At 41.3% G+C, this 24,873-nt stretch overlaps 1 protein-coding gene across 1 annotated transcript in view; it reads left to right on the plus strand.

The window, feature by feature from the left end:
- WASHC4 (WASH complex subunit 4) overlaps nucleotides 1–24,873 on the plus strand; it is a 220,004-nt gene that overhangs the window by 144,327 nt on the left and 50,804 nt on the right. The window contains 2 exon segments of the mRNA XM_033950810.1: nucleotides 16,132–16,240; nucleotides 24,676–24,742. Coding sequence (XP_033806701.1) covers nucleotides 16,132–16,240; nucleotides 24,676–24,742 — 176 coding nt within the window.

The raw sequence follows: 24,873 nt of genomic DNA on the forward strand, positions 1-24,873 counted from the left end.
CTTCCAAATCACACTCCCTTTGTCTAAACATGGTTTAGATTGATGCTTTTCAACCTAGTCCTTGGGGCATACTCATCTGATTGGGGTTTTAAGGATATCCACAATAAATATGCATGTGAGAGATTTACATGCATTGTCTCCTTGGTATGCAGATCACGTTCATTGTGGATATCCTGAAAACTTGACTTGCATGTTATGTACCTTTTAGAGATGCTGCTAAAATAACCCCCATGGCTTATTTATCTGGTTTAGATGTTGAAAAGCAGATATAAAATGGTGGGTACAACTGTATATATAGAAGGTAGATATATGTGGCTTCTGCTTAGCCCAGTTCTCAGAACACACCTAGTCAATTGGGTTTGCAGGATATCTGTAATGAATATACATGAGATAAATTTGCATGCAGTTCCTCTCTTCTGTGAAAGTCTGTCTCTTGCATATTCATTGTGGATACTCTGAAAATCTAAGTAGCTAGGTGAGTCCTAAGGACTGGATTGAGAACCCTGGCAAACATGTACTGCTGAATATACAAATAATTTGAAACAGATTTAAATTTCTTGCTAAAAACTGATTTACACAGATTAACCCTGATTTTATTGTAGGTTTAACAAACTTAAAATATTCTGAAAATGAATGCTTAAATGTGGCTGTGTACATTTTCAGTCTTGATTTCAAACATTTGTTACTGGTAAATGCACTTTCATCATTTTTAAATTGCTGCCAATCCCTATCTTCCATATTTATCACACCAGTCCAAACAAATGGTTTCTTCTTCTCTATCAGCAGATGGAGACAAATATTTGTAGGGTGCTATGCACCCCCTACCATCTTCAGTTTTGCTGTCTCCAGCAGGTGATAAACAGGCATCCTTCATAGCGGACAAATTGTGAGTTATAATTTTGGACTCGGAGAACTGATCACCCTGTTGAGTACAGGTGGATAGGGTATCTTTCAGAGCTGAGTCTTCCTCTAAGCCCTCAGGGAGATACTTGGAGGTGTTCAGGTCCCTCTCTCACTCCTGGCTGTCCTTCTTTATTTGGTCCTTGCGTTCTCTCTCCCACTCCTTCTTTCCTCCATCTTGGGGGAGATTGCAAAAAAATAAATTGAGAGAGAGCCACTGTAGGGGAAGGGATTCAAGTATTGTAGCTGACAGAGTAGAACACCCTCTGGGCTGACTGGGATGCTGGGAGGTGACCTGCCTGGTGTAGGGAGGTAGTTTTGGACCAACAATCTCAAACAGGTGTGAGACCTTTGGAGTCAGATCTAAGTGGCCAGAATATTTCTGCAGTGTGGGAAAGGCAGCCATTTTAAGCCTGCTCATTCAAGACGTTCTAGCCTCCCCCTACAGTGCCCCCCTCCCCTGCCCCAACTCCAAAAGAAATTTTGGAAATGGCAGTACAAACTGCACAAGGGGCTTTTGGAACAGCAGAAGTTAGGGACCCTCAGATAAGGGGATGTATTCCCCCCTCTCATATTCTATATTGCACAAGTCATTTATGTTGTACAAGTTTTGGAAGCTCTTAGCATGCTGGGGATTCTGTGATGGAAGCAAGAGGCCTTGAAGGGGGGGGGGGGTAATCATGTTGTATAAGCCTGCGAAGTTGTAATTCATCTGGCCATTAGCAACCTATTATTGGCTGAATGATATGTGTGGAGGCTGGTCTCAGAGTAGACGGGGCCATGAATAAGGTGAGTAGCCAAAAGCCATAGAAGAAAAGGAAAAGTTAAACATGCCCAGGGTTGATGGTATGATTACAGCGGTGACTATAGTGCCTGTAGCAAAGGGGCATGGCACTTAAGGACCTTCAAGACTGGGAGATTGAAGCCTTTTTGAAGCAAGCATTTGAGATGGCAGCTTTGTGTTCCCAAGTTGCAGTTTTGAAGTTGGATACATGTTCAAGACCTATTTGTATTGGGGCCAGCAACTGCCTTCAGAGTCCATAGAAGAAGGAAAAGTGTGTGCCAGGGAGGCTGCTCATTTACAGGCCAGTCTTATATAAATGGTGGATGCTGTATATTATTTCGTTGGAACCTCCATCAGAGGTATGGTAACTACAATCTCAGCCTGGTTACTCTTTGGCTGCAGTTTAGGAGGTTTCAAATTTTTTTTTTCTTTGCTGAGAATCTAGAGCACAGGAGAGTCCAGCTCTCTCTAGGTTGGGTTTTCAGGATTTCCCCAATGAATATGCATGAATCTATTTGCATTCAATGTAGGTAGTGCATACAAATAGATCTCTTTATATGAAGAACATAAGAAGTGCCTGCACCGGATCAGACATGGGGTCCATCCAGTCCGGTGATCTGCACACGTGGAGGCTCAGCCAGGCATACCCCGGCGAATACCTTAGTCACTCGTATCCCTCAATGTATCCTGCAAGAAGATGTGCGTCCAATTTTTCCTTAAATCCTAGAATGATGGTTTCCTCCACCACCTCCTCTGGGAGAGAGTTCCAGGCGTTCACCACTCGCTGTGCGAAGCAGAATTTTCTGACATTTGTTCTGACCGTGTCCCCTCTCAGCTTCAGTCCATGACTTCTTGTCCGAGTCCGAGTCACATTAGACAATGTGAATAACGTTGTTTCTTGCTCACCATCCTTTCCCCCTGCTGGTGAGTGAGCTTGCTCCATTTTGTCGATTCCTTTAAGTATTTTAAAAGTCTATCAGATCCCCTCTCAGTCTTCTCTTCTCGAGGGTGAATAATCCCAGTTTTCTGAGGCGATCTTTGTAGCGCAAGTTTTCCATACCTTTTACTAGCTTCGTCGCTTGCTTCTGCACCCTCTCCAGCAGTGTTATAGCCTTCTTCAGGTAGGGAGACCAGTGTTGGAGACACAGTATTCCAAGTATTGTCTGCCTATTGCTCTATAAAGCGGCATTATGACCTCCTTCGATCTACTCGTGATTCCCTTCTTTATCATGCCTAACATCCTGTTTGCTTTCTTTGCCGCCGCTGCGCATTGAGTCGACGGCTTCAGGTTCCTGTCTATCAATACCCCCCCCAGGTCCTTTTCTTGTTCGCTCTTCCCCAATGTTATACCTAACAGATTATACTCATGCTCCTTGTTTTTCCTGCCCAGGTGCATCACTTTGCATTTTTCTACATTAAAACTCATCTGCCAATTCTCTGCCCATCTCTCAAGTTGGTTCAAATCTCTCTGGAGTTCCTCGCTGTCTTTTTGTGACCTGATTGCCCAGCATAGCTTTGTGTCATCTGCAGACTTGATGATAAGACTGGTCGTTTCTTCTTCCAGGTCATCTACGAAGATATTGAATAAGATAGGCCCAAGAACCGAGCCCTAAAGCACACCGCTAGTTATTTTTTTCCAGTCCGAATACTTCCCATTTATGCCCACTCTCTGTCTTCTGTTTTCCAGCCATTTTCCTATCCATCTTAGTATATCCCCTTCTATTCCATGACTTTGTAGTTTTCTGAGAAATCTCTCGTATGGTACTTTGTCGAATGCTTTCTGGAAGTCCAAGTATATTATGTCCACCGGTTCTCCACTATCGACTTGTTTGTTCACCATCTCGAAAAACTGAAGTAAGTTCGTCAAGCATGACTTCCCTTTCCTGAATCCATGCTGACTACCTCTTAGCAGGTCATGGGTATCCAGATGCTGGACTATGCTATCTTTAATCAAAGCCTCGACCAGTTTCCCAGGGACTGATGTGAGACTCACAGGTCTATAGTTTCCCAGTTCTCCTCTTGATCCTTTTTTGAAGATTGGGATGACGTTCGCTATCTTCCAGTCTTCTGATATCTGTCCGGTTCTAATTGACATGTTAGTGAGGGATTGCAGTAGTTCTCCGATTTCTACCTTTAGCTCCTTTAATACTCTCGGGTGAATTCCATCTGGGCCAGGGGATTTGTCACTTTTTAGTTTGTCAATCTGATAGTATATCTGGTCCAGATCCACCTTCACTGTGGTGAGGCTCTCCTTTATTTCTCCCTTGAATACTTTCACTGTTTCGGGTATTGATGTGACATCTTCTTTGGTAAAGACAGATGCAAAGAAGGAATTTAATCTGTCTGCAATCTATTTGTCTTCTTTGATGTATCCTTTTCTTCCTTGGTCGTCAAGAGGGCCCAATGTCTCCTTTGCGGGTTTCATCCCTTTAACGTATCTAAAAAAGGGTTTGAAGTTTTTGGCCTCTTGCGCTATCTTTTCCTCATAGTCCCTTTTGGCTTCTCACCGCCTTGTGTCACTTCTTCTAGTCGTCTTTGTGGCTGTTCCAAGCCTCGGTTGTTTTCTCGCGCTTTCCATTTTTTAAATGAGTCCTTCTTTTCCCTTACTGCATCCTTCACCTCTTTGGTTAGCCAAGCTGGTTCTCTTTTGCCTTTATTTTTCCTTCCTTTGGCTATCTGCGGAATGTATAGATTCTGTGCTTCGGTGATAGTGTTTTTTAGGGACCATGCTTGCTCTATCGTTTCGATTTCGGCTATCTTTTTCTTGATCCGTTTTCTCACCATGGCTCTTATGTTATCGTATCTTCCTTTTTTAAACTTAAAGGTCGTGGTTAGGGTCTTGGTTCGCTTCCCTTCCCGATGTCGAGTTTAAAGTTGATCATGCTGTGATCACTCGTCCCCAGCGGGACCGTGACTTCTATTTCTTTTGTTTGCCCAGTTATGCCATTTAGGACCAAGTCCAAGGTGGCGTTTCCTCTTGTTGGTTCTCCTACCATTGGGAAAATTCTGAAAACCTAACTGGACTATGGCCCTTGGAACCAGGATTAGTCTCTCGTATCTAGAGGATTTGAGAGTTGCTAAGCACCAGATAATGCTAGAGGAGAGACCCAGAAAGAGCTTTAGATCTGGTCCAGGCAGGACAGGTTTTCGGGATGCGTGATATCACATGGCAAAGGGATTTTGTAGTTCTTGAGTTTTCTGGATGAGTTGCAGCCCTTTCATACTGATAGAAAAGTTGTGTGGTGAGTTATAAGGCTGCTGGATTGCCGAGAGATGCCCAGTAATCAGCAGAGAGTTTGTTCCTTGGACAAGTGGCTAGGAGGCTAATGTTCACTTTTCTTGGAGTGGATCCAGATGATGTTGAACAAGTAGATACTTTATTTTGTGAAACAAAGTTGTCTTGGAATTTTCCTACCGTTTTGCAGATTCCTTTGTTTCTCCCTTTCATGGTCTAGCCAAGAAGGTAGCAGCAAGGGTCACACTCAAGAGCAGTGGTCCTGGGCCAGAAGAGTGGGGCAAAGGCAGATACTTAAGTTGATTCATGGTTTTAAAGAAAAAGGAATTCTTTCTCTTATCCTGAACCTAAAAGGCATGAATCCGGTCTTGTGAATCTCAAATTTAAGAATGGTGACTCTGTGCTTAATCATTGTTGTGGTAAGACAGTGGAAGTTTCTAACATCTAGAACTTCAAGGTTTGGAAGGAGCATCAGAAGTATTGGATTCTTTATTCTGAGGCATCATTATCAGTTATAAACCCCAGGAGTCAGACATTTTTGCCAACTATTTATTTGGATTTATTAACCACCTTTATGAAGATCCATCCAAAGTTTCAATGAAAAATATATGTACAAATGTACTGTATTTGAGCAGATATAACATGTTGGCTAAGTAAGTCTATTGTATGCCTTTATGTGTGGGATGAAGTCTATTAGAATATCCCCAGAGGCAGCTTATTTTTTAAGCGAAACATCAAGTACTTCTGACTGTCTTCGAGATATTGTGAATATCCTTGAAGAAATAGAAGTGATTTTGTTGCAGATGGAATAGATGGATATCATATCGGATACATTTTTGATATTCTCTTTAATAGACATTCTCCACTTTTTTAAATTGCAACGTACTGGTTGCTAAGTTAGCCTACGGTATCGGGTTGACAATTTCAACAAGAGCAAACTAAAACCATTCCTATGTCTAAAACAGCATACCTTGATATTGTTTTCTGGAAGCACACTTTGGCCACTACCACAATGAAGATGGAGATGACTACCACAATGAATAAGCATTGGATTTGCATATGCTAGGTCTCCAATGTGCCCATATTTGCTGTGGTAACCCTGTATTTGGCTTATTTCATAGTGTGACAGTTATTTGAGGTCTGGAATACCAATTTTCTACAGTTTGGATTTCTTGCAGGAGTGTTTAAAAAGTGTGCTGAAGATGCAGGCAGCAGTGCCGGCATGTCTTTAAGGGCACCCCTTTGTCTTGAAAGAGGTGATGCACCTTCATTCTCCTAGTACAGTTGGTGGTCCCAAATTGGAATCTGAATCTGATTTCTCCAGGTGGTTCGGGTTTTTTCCCAATTTGAATTGCAGTGGTGAGCATCTTTATGCTTAAAGCAATCATCCTAGTTGGCTGTTTTCTTGGTGAGGTGGATTTCTGAACTCCAGGCTCTTTCCTTTAGAGAACCTTTCCTGTGATTCACTGAGGTGTGTGTTCTAGTTCAGGTGATACCATTTTTTCTGCCAAAGATGATTTTGTTTCATATTAACCATATAGTATTGTTGCCTTCATTTCGGAGGAGATTGTGAAAAAGACTGAGTGGTATTTATAGATATTTGTATGGATTTTCTACATTATCCAGAGACAGAGGGGCATAGCTACCATTGAGAGTGCCTGGTAAAATTCCTAGGGCTGCCCAGTGGTAGGGGCCACTTTCAACTGAACCCTCCATTCCTCTCCTTGCCACCCCCCTTCCTGCATCTGGGTCCAGTACCTCTCACCCGATCCCTGGCCCTCTAAAGGCCGTGGCAGAGAATGCTAAAAGCTGCCTCTCTCTCACCAGTAGGGGTCTTTACTTTGCTGGGTCTTGCCTCTCTGATGCAACTTCCTATTGGCCATAGGACCTAAGGTTCTATAGGAAGTTGCATCAATCAAAATTATTCTGCTAAAAAATTAAGTGAGCTGCCATTATGCTCTGTAGTAGCTGAAGCCTTTTTTTTTTTTTTTTTAATAACTTAACTGAAATTCTAAGATACATTATAGAAACATGATATAGAAATATAGAAACAAGATGGCAGACAAAGGCCAAATGGCCTATCCATTCTGCCCATCCGCAGTAACCATCATCTCTTCCTCTCTCTAAGAGATCCCACGTGCCTATCCCAGGCTTTCTTGAATTCAGACACAGTCTCTGTCTCCACCACCTCATCCGAAAGACTGTTCCACGCATCTACCACCATTTCTGTAAAAAAGTATTTCCTTAGATTACTCCTGAGCCTATCATTTAACTTCATCCTATTCCCTCATTTCCTTTCAAATGAAAGAGACTCGACTCACATGCATTTATATCACGTAGGTATTTAAATGTGTCTATCATATCTCCCTCTCCCGCCTTTCCTCCAAAGTATACAGATTGAGATCTTTAAGTCTGTCCCCATATGCCTTATGACGAAAGACTACGCACCATTTTAGTAGCCTTCCTCTGGACCAACTCCATCCTTTTTATATCTTTTTGAAGGTGCAGCCTCCAGAATTGTACACAATATTCTAAATGAGGTCTCACCAAAGTCTTGTACAGTGGCATCAATACCTCCTTTTTCCTACTGGCCATACCTCTCCCTATGCACCCTAGCATCCTTCTAGCTTTCACCATCACCTTTTCAACCTGTTTAACCACCTTAAGATAAGAACATACAATTACACCCAAGTCTGCTCTTCTGTCGTACACATAAGTTCTTCACCCCCTAACTGTACCGTTCCCTTGGGTTTTTGCAGCCCAAATGCATAGCCTTGCATTTCTTACCACTAAATTTTAACTGACAAATTTCAGACCATTCGTAAAGCTTCACCAGGTCTTTATTCATGTTGTTCACACCATCTTGGGTGTCTACTCTTGCAGATTTTAGTATCATCTGCAAAGAGTCAAATCTTACCTGACAGCCCTTCAGCAATATCATTTATAAAAATGTTAGAAAGAATAGACCCAAGAACAGAACCTGAGGCACACCACTGGTAAACATCCCTTTCCTCAGAGCGATCTCCACTGATTACTATCCACTACTCAACCAATTCTTGACCCAGTCCCATCCCTTTGAGACCCATCCGGAGGGCACTTAGTTTATTTATCAGATGTCTGTGTGGAACACTGTCAAAGGCTTTGCTAAAATCTAAATACACCACATATAGCACACTCCCTCTATCCAGTTCTCTGGTCACCCAGTCAAAGAAATTGATCGGATTTGTCTGACAAGACCTACCTCTAGTGAATCCATATTGCCTCCGATCTTGTAATCCACAGGATTCCAGAAATTTCACCATTCTTTGTTTTAAAAGCGTTTCCATTAATTTGCTTACCACAGTAGTCAGACTTACCGGCCTGTAATTCCCTACTTCTTCCTTAATATTTTTGTGGAGAAGGACCACATCCGCCCTTCTCCAGTCCTCCAGTACCACTCCTGACTCTAGAGATTCATTGAAAAGGTCAGTCAGTGGAGCCACCAGAACTTCCCTAAATTCCTTCAGCATCCTCGGATGTACACCATCTGGCTCCATCACTTTGTCTATTTTTATTTTAGCTAGCTCCTCATGAACACAACCCTCTGAAAATCGATCAGGGTCTACTACTCCTCTATTCCTATTCATGTTTGTCTTCTGCATTCCTGCTCCCAGCGCTTCAGTTGTGAACACAGAACAGAAATATTTGTTAAGCAATTCAGCCTTTTCTTTATCAGCTTCTACATATTTCTCCTCTTCACCATTGAGTCTCAAAAGGCCACATTTGTACTTCTTCCTATCACTAATATATCTAAAAAATGTCTTGTCTTCTCATTTTACCATGTCAGCTATTTTTTTCTTCCATTTGCATCTTTGCTTTCCTGACTACATGACCAGCCTCTTAACTTTTCCAGATATTTTACCTGTCTTCCTCTTTGTGATTTTTTTTTTTTTTTTTAGTTTATGAAAGCTAACCTCTCATGCCTTACCTTCTCAGCTACTACTTTTGAGAACTAAAGCAGCCTTCTTTTTCTCTTACTTTTACTTACTTGCCTCATAAAAAGGTTTTGCCCACAGCATTTCCACTCCTTCCAGACATTCCTATTCAGATGTAATCTCCCATCCGAACAAAGTTAATTTTGTTAAAGTCTAGAACCTTTGCTTTTGAAAGAGCCCTCTCTATACCCATCTTAATATTAAACCGTACCATGCAGTGATCACTGGATGCCAGATGATCGATCACTCACTGTAACATCAGAAACACTTTCCCCGTTTGTAAGCACTAAGACCAGTATGACCCTATCCCACGTGGGTTCCATTACCAACTGCTGGAACAGTTCTCCTTGTAGAGAATCCATATCTCCCTACTTCTAGAAGACCCTGCAATAGGCATACCCCAATCCAGCATGTTAAAATCACCTATTAGTAAAACATCCCCTTTTTTAGATATCTTCTACTACTACTACTATTAAATCTGTCTACTTCTGTCTGTGAAGGAGGCCTGTATATCACACCAATATAAATATATTCACCATTCCCTCTTTTTCCAAAATGATCCACAGTGCCTCTTCCTTGTACTCCCCCCTCCTTTTCTTCCTACCATCTTTCCTGAACAGATTATAGCCCAGTATAACAACTTCACAGTCATGGTTTTCCATGAACCACGTCTCCATGATCACCACTATATCCAATTCATCTTCTTCCATCACAGCTTCTAGATCCAGAATCTTGTTTCCCATACTTCAAGCATTAGTATACTGTATACTGTTTTCCAGACATTGCCCCCTTTTTCCATCTGTGTTAGAGGTATTCAGTGATTTACTTACCTGAGGGCTTATACTCACTTGGGAGCTTTGATCTCCCTGCCCCATCACTTCTAGTTTAAAGCCCTCTTCAGTAGATTAGCCAGCCTGCGACCAAAGACATTTCTTCCCTTCTTTGATAGATGCACACCATCCCTGCTCAGCAGCCCTTGGAAAATCATCCCATGGTCCAGGTAGCCAAAATGCTTTTGACACCATCCATGTAGCCACACATTCATCTCCAGTCTTAAATATGCTGTCGAACAGTTCTAAGTTGTTTCAATAAAAACAAAAAAAACTTTCTTGACAAGATGGATTAACCTGATTTCCCAAGGATAAAGAACAGTCCAAAATTTGAGTTTAGTAGTATAGCTTCTGGCAATTTCTGATGTTTACCCATCCAAAGCACTTTGGTTTTATTGATGTTTAATTTTAGTGTCTGTGATAAAGGTCACTTCTTGATCTTATCAGTATTGGTTATTTCCCAATATGACTGATCCAAACCTTCAAAGATAGGAATTGAAAATGACTATACTTATCTGTATAAGAAAATAGTTCTTTTCAAGGGAATTGAGCCCTGAGAACTCAAAATGTTAAGACAATATGAGCAACAGTGATGAGCCCTAAGGAATCCCCACAAGAAAATCTCTAAGCAGAAGAAAAAACACCGTTCATTTTGACCATCTATTGCCTATTTTTGTCAGAAAGTTTTGAAACCAATCCAATACAACTCTAGAAATGTCTTACTTAATAAGTAAAAGAATATGATCAACTGTGTCAAAAGCAGCTGAGATATAAAGCAGCTGAGATATCAAACTGTACCAAAACAGTTTGACCCACTGTTACTAAGCATTTTTTTGCTTGAGAAACTAAAGTCAGAAGAAATGTTTTAAGCGCTATGTAAACTTCTGAACTCAAATTGAGATGCGTGTAAATTTATCCAAATATCTTGTCAGCTGCTGACTAACAATAGGCTTGATTTAATTTAGTGAATAGTGGTATACTGGCTATATAGGTCTCTAGTTGCTTGGTAATGTTGGATCTAAATGCATGATACTGTTACAAAGTGCACAATCCATTGCATTTAGGCATTATTTCCTATAAAGATGTGTAGGGCAACTACATGGTCATCCTTACATTCATTCTTTATGCATTATAGATTAGATATGCATGCCAGAGAGGATCCTGCTTATGGGACATGTGTGCTTAGAGCAGGGCCGTCCAACCTTGGCCCCTGCCAGGTCGGGTTTTCAGGATTTCCCAAATGAATATGCATGAGATCTGTTTGCATACAGTGGAAGCAGTGTATGCAAATAGATCTCAAGCAAATTCATTGGGGAAATCCTAGAAACCCAACTGTATTGCGGCCCTTGAGGACTGACGTTGGACAACCCTGTCTTAGAGCATATGCTTCACAATCCCGTCTAGTGCAAAGGGTGCTTTGCTCTTTCATATTCATTTGTACTGGTCTAGTCGACAATAAGAGAGGAAATATTTGGTTTTGGCTGCTAATTTTCTTAACTTCTATCAGACCAAGCAAGTTCCACCCTATGTATGAAGGGAAAAGGATTGGGACTTGTATACCACCTTTTTGTAGTTATACAACCACACTCAAATTGGTTTACATAAAGGTATTTCAAGCATTTTTCCCTATCTGTCCTGGTGGCTCAATGGTCCTGGTGGATCAATGATTGGCTAAGTGGAAGACGTCAGAGGGTGGTGGTCAACGGCACCCTCTCTGAGACATCGGAGGTGACCAGCGGAGTGCCACAGGGCTCGGTCCTGGGTCCACTCCTTTTTAACATATTCATAAGGGACTTGACCCAAGGGCTTCAGGGTAAAGTAACTCTATTCGCTGATGACGCCAAACTATGTAATATAGTAAGTGAAAGCAATCTGCAGGATAGTATGACGCAGGATCTGATTACGTTGGAAAACTGGTCCTCGACATGGCAGCTGGGCTTCAACGCTAAGAAATGTAAGGTTATGCATCTCGGTAGCAGAAATCCATGCAAACCTTACACCTTAAATGGAGAAACACTAGCTAGGACTTCAGAAGAAAGGGACTTGGGAGTAATCATCAGTGCAGACATGAAGGCCGCCAAACAAGTAGAGAAGGCCTCATCCAAAGCAAGGCAACTTATGGGATGTATCAACAGAAGCTTCGTTAGCCGCAAATCTGAAGTCATAATGCCACTGTACAGAACCATGGTGAGACCTCATCTGGAGTACTGTGTACAATTCTGGAGGCCACATTACCGTAAAGACGTGCTTAGAGTTGAGTCGGTTCAGCGAATGGCCACTAGGATGATCTCAGGGCTCAAGGGTCTCTCGTACGAAGAAAGACTAAACAAATTGCAGCTCTACACTCTAGAGGAGCGCAGGGAGAGGGGGGACATGATTGAGACATTTAAATACATCATGGGACGTGTCGAAGTGGAAGAAGACATCTTCTTTCTCAAGGGACCCTCGGTCACAAGGGGGCATCCGTTCAAACTCAGAGGAGGGAAATTCAATAGTGACATAAGGAAGTATTTCTTCACAGAAAGGGTTGTAGATCACTGGAACAAGCTTCCAGAGCAGGTGATCAAGGCCACCAGCGTTATTGACTTTAAGAATAAATGGGATGCCCTAGTAGGATCCTTACGAGAGTCGAGTTAAGGAACTAGGTCATTAGTATTCAGACTTAATGGGGTGGGTCAGTAGAGTGGGCAGACCTGATGGGCTATAGCCCTTTTCTGCCGTCATGTTTCTATGTTCTATGTTCTAATCTATCTAATGTACCTGCGGCAGTGGAGGATTAAGTGACTTGCCAATGGTCACAGGGAAGCAGTGTGGGGTTTAAATCCACCTGTTAGCAGTTTGCTTTTGAGTAATCTTGGGGGTCACCCAGAGGTGTAGGGGTATTCCTGATGGTGGTCGAGGAAACCCCCATTTTTTTCTGGGGGAAATTAGGATGTTTTTTACTTTATCAGTTTTAAATTTTAACAAAATCAAACATTTTGTATAGAAAGATTGTCTGATTATACATATATTTAAAAAAGAAAGGAAGAAAATAAATTTTCCACAAAAAAAATCTCTAGTCAAACAATCTCAAGTCCTCAACATTGGATCCAAGAGCTGATGAGTGAATTTTAAAGAAATTCAAATAATAAATCCTATACAAGAAAAAGGTATCTGACATCTGGGTTAAGGAGCTTTATATTCTATTTAGTCAAGTCCACTGTTGTTGTTCCTTCCTTTTCCAAACGTTTCAGCGTCAAGAAAGCTGTAAGTTGGGCCGGTTCAAAAAACACATATTTATTATCATGATACCTTACTATACATTTACATGGAAAGCGCAAAAAGAAAATACCACCCAACTGCGCAACTCCTTTAGTCTGCTGGTCCAAGCTTCTATTCTTAGCGTCCTGGACTACTGTAACATCATTTATCTAGGCGCCTTCAAGAAAGTCACCAAAAAGCTGAGATTGGTCCAAAACACCGCCATCCGCCTTATCTTCGGCCTAAAGAAATGGGATCACATATCCCCCTTCTACCACAAGTTGCACTGGCTGCCATTCGAATCCAGGGTCCTATTTAAGTTCTCTTGTATCTGCTACAAAACCGTATGGGGTATGTCACCTGACTATCTTTACCCCCACTTCAACCTGAACTATAATAATAAGAGCTCCCGCAGAATAACTATGTTTGCTTTCCCCTCACTGAAAGCATGTCATCTTAAAAGATTCCTTGAACGAACTTTCTCTTTTCAAGCGGCCAAACTAAACTCATGGCTCGCCCAAATTATACTTGACGCCTCCTCATACCTCCACTTTAGAAAAAAGCTCAAAACTCTACTTTTCAATGGACCAAATCCTTAATGCTCCCCTCTTCCGCCTTAATGCTCCCCCTCTCCTCATTAGAAAACAGATCGAATTCCCTCCTCTGCATCAGACCAAATCCTCCTCTTCCCCCCCCTCAACACGGCCCACCTTTCTTTACTTTTTCCCCCTCCTCCCCCCCCCTCCCAACGATCCCTGTCCCCTCCTCTCTTACATTATGCTTGGCTCTCCCTTCTCACAAATTCTATTGAACTCTTTTACGGTAAATACCATATATGCTCTGTATTAGTCCTTCCTTACTTAAATTGTCAATGTAAACTAGTTTGACCCTTCGATTGACTTGTTATGTACTTCTTTTTCAACTGCACTGTATGTAACTCATCTATTTGTTGTGAACCGCCTAGAACTCCCTGGGTATGGCGGTATACAAAAATAAAATTATTATTATTATTATTAACTCCTGATTTCATCAAAAGAAATTGACGTCTACGATTCTGAGTTTCTTTACTAACATCTGGGAATACTTGAATTTTCAAACCCAGGAACTCCTTATTTTTATTTTTGAAAAACATTTTTAATATCCAATCTTTATCTGGAAGCAATGCCACAGATAATAGAAGAGTAGCTGGTTTAGCCAAATCTTTATCAGATGCTTTCAGAATTGCTGTTAAGTCTAATTGAGGTTCTTGTTCAACCTGTTTCTGATCCTCCGCTTGCTGATCCATTACTTTAGTGGGCAAATAGTACACCCGAGTGAGAGGAGGTATTGATTCCTCGGGAATATTTAATATCTCTATAAAGTACCTTTTTATCATCTCCTTTGGGTTTATAGATGGAACTTTGGAGAAATTCAACAAGCGCAGATTATTAGCCCGATAATTATTTTCCATTGTTTCCAATTTTCTTCTAAGAATTTGATTATCTTTTATTATTGTAGATTGAACTTGCTTAATCAAATTAGGGTGTTTACATTTTCTCTTTTAGAGACTAAAACTTAGCAACAGTTAACTTCATTTTTTTGACACCTGTATAATGCAGCGTTCAATTTGGAGAGGATTGGTTCTTGTTCCAATTTTTTAAAATATTTTTATGAGTAATATTGTGGAAGGATGGTTTGTCCCTTTGTGGAAGATAACAAAATCTGCAATAGCTTACACACTTCTGATGGTGTGGATAACAAGAGGGTCCTAATGAAAAATGGTCCAGAATTGCAGCTAAGATTTAATGCGAACAATGCTGAGTCATGCCGTTGGGCTACAAAAACCTGAATGAGGGGTACAGTACTTCTGTACTTGAAAGAGGAGTGGGACTTAAGTGTGATTTTTATATGACAATCGTATGGAGGTCATATTTGTAAAAAAGGTAACGGTGAAAGCTAGAAGGATGCATAGGGAGAGAAATGGCAACAGGAAAAAGGTGATGGTACCTCTGATGAGATGACATTTTGAGTGCTGTTTATAGTTCTGGAGATTGCACCTTCAAAATAAAACAAAAAAACACAAAAAACCAGGATAGAGTTGGTCCAGAGGGTGGCTACTAAAGTTGTCATTTGTCTTTGTAATAAAGCTTATGAGGATAGAAGACCTCAATTTTGTATACTTTGGAAGAAAGGCAGGAAATGAGAGATGTGATAGAGATGTTTGATTATCTCCGTGGCATAACTGCTCAAGAGGTTAGCTTCTTTCAATTGATAGGAAGCTCTGGAGCGAGGCGGTATAGGATGAAGGTGATCTTTTGTGGGGTGGCCTAATTTTGTCCTTTCTTTTGTTTGCTGCTGCTTTGTTTGTGCCTTGATGCTGTATTTTGTAGTTTCTTTTGTCTTTCTCTACAGTACACTTCTTTACTTCAACTCTCTTTAGGAATTGATTTTTCTTGATATGGAATATAATTGAGAATGTAAACCGCTCAGGTCTATATTTAATGTAACTTGGAATGTAAACTGCAGAGGTCTGTAGTTAATATGATTTAGAATGTAAACCGCTGAGGTCTGTAATATGGTGTATGCGGTATAACAAATGATAATAAACATAACATAAGAAACCTACTCAGGAGTAACCTAAAGAAATGCTTCATAGAAAGGGCGATAAATAAGTGGAATGGCCTCCCAGTGGAGCAAGTGGAAACAGTGGAGACGAAGATTGTATCTGAATTCAAGAAAATGTGGGACAAGTACATAGGATCTCTAAAAGAGAAGAAGGGATAGAAGATGGTATGGCTAGGCAGATTGGATAGGCCATATGGTCTTTATCTACATTTCTATGTCTGCCTGTTAGTAGAGGGCAGAACCCATTGTCTGGACTGGCCTGGTAGGATTTGAGGCAAGAAAACTGGCAGGTAAGGCCACATTTTGTTCTTCTGATTCAGCTTGTTATTGCTGGCAGAGGGATTATCCTTACTTGCTAACAACTGGTTCTGTATTGGTAGCAATCTGTACTTATTGGGTCAAGCTCAATTCCCAGATCATTAAGGCTAATGGAATTGGAATGTACAAAAGCCAGGCATTGAAGTGGATGTGAGAAAGTAAAATGCAGCAGACAGATGGGATTTCTTTTCTAGGATCTCCTCATTTTAATGTTTTATATGGACAGTATTACCATTATTTCCTTAGTATCCCTTTGAAAGAGCTGAGAAGTTCAACAGAGGTATCAGGAAACTTGGCATAACACCAGATGGGCAGAGCTACCTGGACCAGTTCAGACAACTCATAAGCCAAATAGGTACAGTGACTGTAGAATATATTTTTTAAAAATTTCTGATCTTTACTTTGTAAGAATGTAACAATTGCCATCAAGCCTGGTTTCCTGTCTCTAGTAGTGGCCAATCTCAGTTTGCTTGTTTGTTTATCCCTCGCCCTTATCCAGGGCAAGTAACACCTTTACATACAAAATAATACATTACTTTTAACATACACATCACATCAACACAGACATTACTATAACACAAATAACACACTTACATACAGCATCTAAAATTACAAATAACATACAAGTCGCTTCAACGACAAGTGTCATAACCAATAAAACAGACCAGATCATAGAATACATCTGTGACCAGCACTCTGCACTGAACAGTCACCAGTCCTCCTCCCTCAGCTCAGATCTTATATTTCATCTGACAGAACAAGTGTCATTTCAGTACTTTCTTAAAGTTCTGTAAATTCTACTGCTAACAAATATATTCTGGAATGTTGCTCCATTCCCTGGGGCCAATGCAATGGAATTCACTATTCCTGGATGAAGAGAGCCTTAAGTCCCGCACAGATGGGACAAAATGATCAGTTGACTGAAGCAATCGAGTCGACTCATGGGCAAGATACTCCAGACCAGGTGTTTAGGAGCCAACTTCTATAGGCACATGACGACATTCACCAGAAGCTTATAACGTATCCTGTCCTTTACCTTCAGCCAATACAACCTTATAAAGTATTCTGCCACATGCTCAGTATCGGGTAAGGTCCCAAAATGCACTGATACATTTTTATTCCATGCTGTTACATGCTTAGAAGGAAAATTATCAATGTGGGCTGCTGTTACGATGGGGTAGTTTTACCACCAACTCATGCTGTTTTAGCACAGGTCCAAGTTTATTCAGTGAGACCTAGTTACTAATAATCTGAGTTATCAGTAAAATAGCTTGGCTTAACAATAGCTCATGTTGATAGCATCTCCCAGTTAGTGTTTTGTCAGAAGTAAAAAAACAAACAACCCCCCCTCCAAAAAATAAACCCAACCAAAAAACCCCCAAACCAAAAACCTTGTATGTGATGAACCAGAAAGGTTTTGTAATTAAGATCAGTAATCTTTTGTAACTTCTGTTTGCTCATATGAAGAAATTAAGGGGCCTTTTACTAAAGGGCATTAAGCCATAATTTGCCCTTAGCATAGGAAAAATGCATTAAAATGTTTTTGCCTGTTTGTACATTCTAAGCATGCATTGACTACATTTATACATTTTTTGAGGGGAGGTGTCCATGGGTGGAGAGCAGGTATGGAAGCATTAACAAGTTAGCACATTCTCATTAGTGTGCACTAAATGGTTAACACAGGAGCATTGGTGCCTCCTGAAAAAAATTGCTTTAAAAATAGGCCGAGTAAAATCTGGGCTTAGCATAAGGGAAAATTCTGCATTAGGACACACTATCAGATTTTACTACCCTTTTGTAAAAGGGCTCCTAAGTTCCAAACATTTGGGGGTGGAGTAGAGGGGGCTATCATTGTAATGCATTGTATACAATGATGTGCACAGAAGGTCCCACAGGGGTCTAAAAAGTTTGGCTATTTGAGCTATCCCTAATGAATATTTATGTTGTGAATTTTGATGCATACTACCTCTGTATATAGATCCATAATTATGTATATCCATTAGGGATAGTCTGACAACCAAACCCATTAGTGACCCTCACATTGAAAGTGAATACTACTACCTTTTATAGACATTGTTCTATCATTAGCTAACATAAGTGTTTTCACATGCATTCACCTGAGTACCTGTAGATGATGTAGGACTAGCTCACAGCTGTTGATCTCCAGGGGCACCTTTATTTGCAGGATTTTCTCACAATTTTATTTCTATCCCTCTCTTTTTCTATAGCCCTTTTCCTTTGCTGTAATGATTAATTTCCTAAAATTATTTTCTCTGATCTGGTACAGGGCATTTGGCAACCAATGTCTATTTTTAAAAAAAAATATAGAAAATGACAGCAGATAAGACCATATGGCATGTCCAAGTTGTCTATCCAGCTGCTAAGCTCTAAATACCCTTAATTTTCCTTAAAGATCCTCTGTGCTTTGTCCCATGCTTGCTTGAATTCAGATATAACTCTTCTCTTCATTGCCTCCACTGAGAGGCCTTTCCACTTATCCAAAAACAAACAAACAAAATGTGCACAAAATGATTCTGATGCAGGTTTTATTCAATCATAAGTGATGCAATGAAAATCCAAATCCAATGAGAATCCACATACAATATATACGCAAATATAAGACCAGGGGTTCCTTTTTCCCCAAAAAAGGAGGAAAAAAGATTGACTCGATTATAAGACTGGGTGTGTGTGTGTGTGTGTGTGTGTTTAATATTCATGTTCCCTGCCAGCATCTGTGCCCTGTCCCCCCTCCCTCCCTCCCAGGCTCTCCACCCTGTACCCCCTCCTGAAGAGGCACTGCAAACCTCCTCACTGTCTCCCTCTAAGGGAATGACCACTTAGACGTGTAGTGTATTTCCAAATCAGATAATACATTTATTTGCAAGCAGAATATATAAATTGCAACAGTGGAAGCATGCCAGCAATAAGATTGTATTATCAGTCTGGAGATACAATGGAGAGATTATACAGACAGAAGCCGGCAGAGTCTGGCTGTACAGAGGCTCACTGCTGAAAACCAGGAAGGGTAGCCCATTATATAGGTTTTATTTGGTCTATGCCCATGCATCCTATGTCACCTGAGGACTATTCCAGTTGGTGCAAATACACTACTTGTTCCTGTGCCCATATCTGGAGGGTTGCTTACTGTTTCTGTGGTCAGGTCCTTTGTCCAGATGTATACTGGCAGTTGTTGCCAGTTGCAGATTCAATGGTTGCTCTTTGTCACAAGATGCTGATCTGAAAGTTGCTGATGTGCACCTGATTTCTCTGTAAAGCTATGTCCTTTTCTTGAACAATGAAACTCAAGCATGCACCTGATCACAAGTTCATCTTCAGAGCAAACACAGTAGAAATGTCTTAACCTTTTTAAGACCAAAATGGTTGTAGCTTTCCATGGGGTCCATGGACCCTTCCTCACTTCCTGCCCTGTATCCTGTTTCCACTCTCTCCTGATGACCTGCAGGCCTCTACTGAGCCTGCCGTATGACCTGTTGGTCCAGTGGTAGACTGGGAGAAGAGGGATCTGTCCCTGTGGATTCTGACAATTTTTTTTTACCTCCATCCCACCTCTCCCCGCGTGCCTTTTTGAATTCCTCGTGGTCCAGCAGTGTATTGGGTAGGAGCGAGCTTTCTGTGCTTCTGCCCTGTGCTGAGCCTCTCCCTCCTTGAATGGCTGCCTCAAGTTCTTACGGCCCAACGGTGTACTGGGCAGGAGTGAGCTTTTTACTCTCCTGCCTGGCCCTGAGCCACTCCTTGAATGGCTGCTGCCAGTTCTTGTGAGTCCTGTGGGACAGGAGGGATCCCTACTTTCCCGGTCCACCAGGTCATATGGCAGGCCAGCGGAGTCCCGCAACAAGTCCGGGAGGGGGGCGAGTGGGCGCTGACCCAAATATGACTAGACCCCCATTTTTGGGCCATGTTTTTGGTCCAAAAATCTTATCTTATATTTGAATATATATGGTATGCAAAGATTTGGACCCAACATGGTCCGTGTTTTGACAAACGTGTTCCTCAGGGATCCGAATTGGTAGTAAAAAAAAAAAAAAATCAAAACGAGCAAGTGTGGATATTATCATGAATCTGGATTCACAATAATATCCACACTTGCTCTTTCAGAAAGAGTCATTTGGCTCCATCCCAGTCCTTGGACTACCTGGGACTATTGTTTGATAAAGATGAGAACAAGGTCTTTCTTCCGGAAACGCGCAAAGCAAAGCTCAGGCTTCAGATTCTGGCAATAAAGGACAGGCCTGCTCCGATAGCATGACATTAACTTCTGTTGCTGGGATCCATGTGGCAATGATATAGTACCCTGGGCAACAGCACTTTTAAGCCTTCTACAGGAGGCTGCTCTCCCAGTGGGTCCCACAGTCAAAAGTGCTGGACTTGGTGCTGCCTTGGACAAACACAGCTCTGTGCAGCCCGGACTTCTATTCTGGAGACTGTCTTTGCATATTCACTTGAGAGATCTTGATGATGGATGCCAGCCTCTTTGGCTTGGGAGCCCATTACCAAGGGCGCCCATTGCAGGGCTGGTGGTCACCCTCAAAGAGGGGTTGGTCAATCAACTACTTTTTGCTCAGAGCGATCAGGTTAGCCCTTTGAGCACTGAAGAGCATGCTGGAGGGCAAGGCAGTCCATGTCTTGGACAATGCCACAGCAGTAGCCTATGTCAACTAGCAGGGGGCCACCAGGAGTGCACTGATGAGATTGGAGGCTCAAATGCTGTTATGATGGGCTGAGGCCCATCTATTGGCTCTCGCGGCGGCACATGTAGCAGGAGTGGACAGTGTGCAAGCAAATTTCCTGAGTCATCATACACTGAATCTCAGAGCATGATCTCTGTCTCAGGAGGCCTTCGAAACCGTCAGCTCAATGTGCGGTGGCAGCAGCTAAGAAAGCAAATAGAATGTTAGGAATTATCAGGAAAGGAATGGAAAACAGATGAAAATATGTATCGCGCTATGGTACAGCCGAACCTCAAATACTGTGTGCAATTCTGATCGCTTTATCTCAAAGATGTAGCGGAATTAGAAAAGGTACAGAGAAGGGTGACGAAAATGATAAAAGGGATGGGACAACTTCCCTGTGAGAAAAGGCTAAAGCAGCTAGGGCTCTTCAGCTTGGAGACTGCTCAGGGGTGTTATAGGGGTGACAGAGGTCTATAAAATACTCAGAGAAGTGGAAAGGGTAAACGTGAATCACTTGTTTACTCTCCAAAAATACTAGGACTAAGGGGCATGGGATGAAGCTACTAAATAGTAGATTTAAAACAGACCAGAGAAAATATTTCTTCATGCAATGTGCAATTAAACGCTGGAATTTGTTGCTGGTGAAATCAGTTAGCTTAGCAGAGTTTAAATTTCCTAAAAAAGAAGTCCATAGGCCATTATTCCTTGGCTTGAGGAAATCCACTGCTTATTCCTAGGATAAGCAACATAAAATCTGTTTTACTACTTGGGATCTAGCTAGGGACATGGGTTAGCCACTGTTGGAAACAGAAAGCTGGACTTGATGGACCTTTTGGTCTGTCCCAATATGTCAGTTCTTATGTTCAAATATTTTATTTTATTTTTCACAATTTGATATACTGCTACAGCTGACTAGCAGAACTGAGTGGTTCACAGGTTAAGAATTAGTAGATAGAAAAGAACTCCATCAAAGTGACAGGAAAAGAATAACCAACCAAATCATGAGAACATACAACCAAACTCGCAGGAGAATGGGGAACATCAAGAAGCAGTCCAGAGACAGAACTAAAAGGAACAAGCAAGCTCAAAGAGCCAGGTCTTTAAGAGGGATTTAAACTTCTATAGGGATCCCTTTGCACGTAGTGTGAGGGGTATTCTGTTCCAAAGTGAAGGAGCTACACAAAAGAACACAGGGTCCCGGGTGGACTGTAGTGCTGAAACGTGCACTGATGTGTTGCCTGCTTTACATCAAGTGAAAACAGCATGTGTGTTAAGTGTTTCAACAAGAGCATGTGCCTTAAATCTCTACCTAAGGTAGTGTTGGATTTTCATTTAAATTAATCAGTTATTGTTGATCTTCTTGCCATGTTAGTTATGCAGCCTTCTGAAGCAATACTACATATACTTGACTTGACGAGTGTTTCCCTTCTACTTTGATAGAACAAAGAACATCAAAAATTAATCCCAACTGTTTAGTCTACTGTGGGCCTTATTGTCTGAGACAAGCCATAAAGTATACTATAACTGCCTAGATCTTTCGAATGAAGGAAAACTCCGGAAGGAAGAGGGTATAGGATGCAATTAAGAGGTGATAGGCTCAAGAGTAATGTAAGAAAATACTTCTTTACAGAAAGGGTGGTAGATGTATGGAATAGTCTCCCAATGGAGGTGGTGGAGATGAAGACTTTATCTGAATTCAAGATAGCATAGGCAGGCATGTGAGACCTCTTAGGGCAGGGGTGTCAAAGTCCCTCCTTGAGGGCCACAATCCAGTCGGGTTTTCAGGATTTCCCCAATGAATATGCATGAGATCTATTAGCATACAATAAAAGCAGTGCATGCAAATAGATCTCGTACATATTCATTGTGGAAATTCTGAAAACCCGACTGGACTGTGGCCCTGGAGGAGGGACTTTGACACCCCTGTCTTAGAGAGAGGAGGAGATAGCAGATGCTTTAGATGGGCCATTTTGTTCTTTATCTGCCATCATGTTTCTATCTCTGGATGCATCTACATCTGTTACTAAAGAGCAGGTTTTCCCTTACAGGGCCATATAACAGTCCACAACAGAGCAATGGCAGCCTCTAAAAGCTCTCTGCTTTCAACTCTGTTGAGGAAATACAGGTACATGGAGTTCGGTGTATACTGTGTCTTCAGCATGGAGTACTGTTCCCATGCTGGATTTCATTAAGACAGCAAGTTTGACCAGGTAGTCTTGAAGAACTTCTTTAAATCCTGACCCATTCATTTTGGTCTATTACATGAGGATATTCTAATCTGTTTCCTGGTTTTAAACTTTTTCTTGCAACCACTCATTGTCTATGGGGAAAAATTGTAATAAGTACATAAAGACAGTCCTTAGCTTGGATGTTCACATACATGAGACTGTTCATCCTGTTTGTCCACAGAGAACAGTTTTTAATCTGTAATCAGTGATCTTTGTGGACAGCAGATTAAACAGTCCTATATAACTGCCTATCTCCCATTACAATTTAAAATCACTCTTCTTAATAGTATAAAATTGAGTGGGGCCTTTTATACAGTGATATCATCTGGATATGTGCTGTGTAATGCCACTCATATGTGGGTTTGTTTGTCCTGCTGTTTATTCAGAATACCAGTTATGGTCAAGAACCTTAACTTTCTGTGGTATACAATATTTTAACATGAGACTGATTATGCTGCAAGATATTGATGTGAAGCCAGTTGGGGAATTTATTTCATCAGAGAGCAAATTAGATTGAAAAGTCCCTCACCCTCTGTAGTATTGTTTCTTAATATCTTAATAATGCTTAATAACAGAGGTGGTGGTTAGGCATGGCACCCAAATAAGGAGCACTGTTCTGTTGATTCTTAGTGATGGATGCTCTAAAATTGCCATTAAAATTCTGTGGGTCGCTGTGATGCCGGTAAAAGGTTAGATTTGAAAGCAGTGATTGATGTTGAAACAATTTCACATGCAAATGAGTTTGCAGAGGTCTGCCGTAATCCCATCCAATCAGTCGTTGGACAAAGTGACTAACATATGCAGCCTCCAGCCGCTCAGCAGTTCGGAGTAGGAAGAGTAGGTTTTTATTTTATTTTTATTTTTTTTAATGGGCACAGATGTGTGTGTGTGTGCTACATATGCACAATATCTGTGCTCATTTTAAAAAAAAATAATAATTTGTGCCGCCCCCCTCTTTCACACTCATCTCCACAGGAAACCATCCCCATGTCCTTAGAGAGGGAAGAATCAAAGTATGAATTGGCACATCCACTGATCCTATTGCATTGAAGAATGCTGATGTAGAAGGACTGAGGTTGAGATAGACACTAAAGAATGACATGGGATTGTTTCCCATGGTTATCTGTGGGGATAAATTCTGTCCCTGTGTCATTCTCTAGGGGCCCGAACTTTAAAAAAGAAACAAAAATGGCAGGAAGCCCACTTTCTCCTGCCTCCGCCACCCAGACTCCTCCACATCCCTATCCCCCCACCTTTAAATTGAAGACTGACAGGAGGGACGCCCACTCCCTTCTATCACCAGGACCCCATCTGTTCCTATTTTTTAAAAAAAGCTGCTTTTCAGCACTTTTTTAACACTACCGACACCTCCAGACCTGTCGAAGATTTTGGAGTGTAAAAAAAACAGCGCTCCATTTTGTACATCTAGGCATCAATAGGAGTTCTCATTTTAATATTGATGAGCTCGTAATCTATTTACATACGATTATCAGAGGTAGCTACAAACCACAGAAAAGACTGTGTGACTAGCCATTTTAGGCATCGATAGCTGAAATACTTCAATGCTAAACATGTTAAAACTGGTTTAGCGTCGATCATTAAAGGCCCTGAGAGTTTTGAGCAAATGGGCCTCAGTGTCTGGAATAAGTAGTATGTCCTCAGATGTAGGGATTAAATACCATTATACATGCTGATGGTTCTAGTGAAAGGACTTGTAATCTGTCAAAAAGAGGCAGAAATTACTTATCTTTTTTATTTAGTTTTAATTATGTGTAGTTACCTTGAAGCAGTAGTTTCATAATAGCAAGAAATTTCAGGATGCTGTATTTACATGCACATTTGAAATATTTCTTTGCTGTTTCATTTTGCAGGCAATGCCATGGGCTATGTGCGGATGATCAGATCTGGAGGCCTTCACTGCTGCAGCAATGCAATAAGGTAAAAAAATATAGATAGATAGATAGATGTAATCAATTACACTGAGAGCAGCATGGAGTCTATTAGTGATCATTGGGTCACAGCCATACTTGGCCTTTGGGCACAAGTGTCAACTGACTGCTGTGGCCATA

This window comes from Geotrypetes seraphini, chromosome 7, assembly GCF_902459505.1.
Source record: "Geotrypetes seraphini chromosome 7, aGeoSer1.1, whole genome shotgun sequence".
NCBI lineage: Eukaryota > Metazoa > Chordata > Amphibia > Gymnophiona > Dermophiidae > Geotrypetes > Geotrypetes seraphini.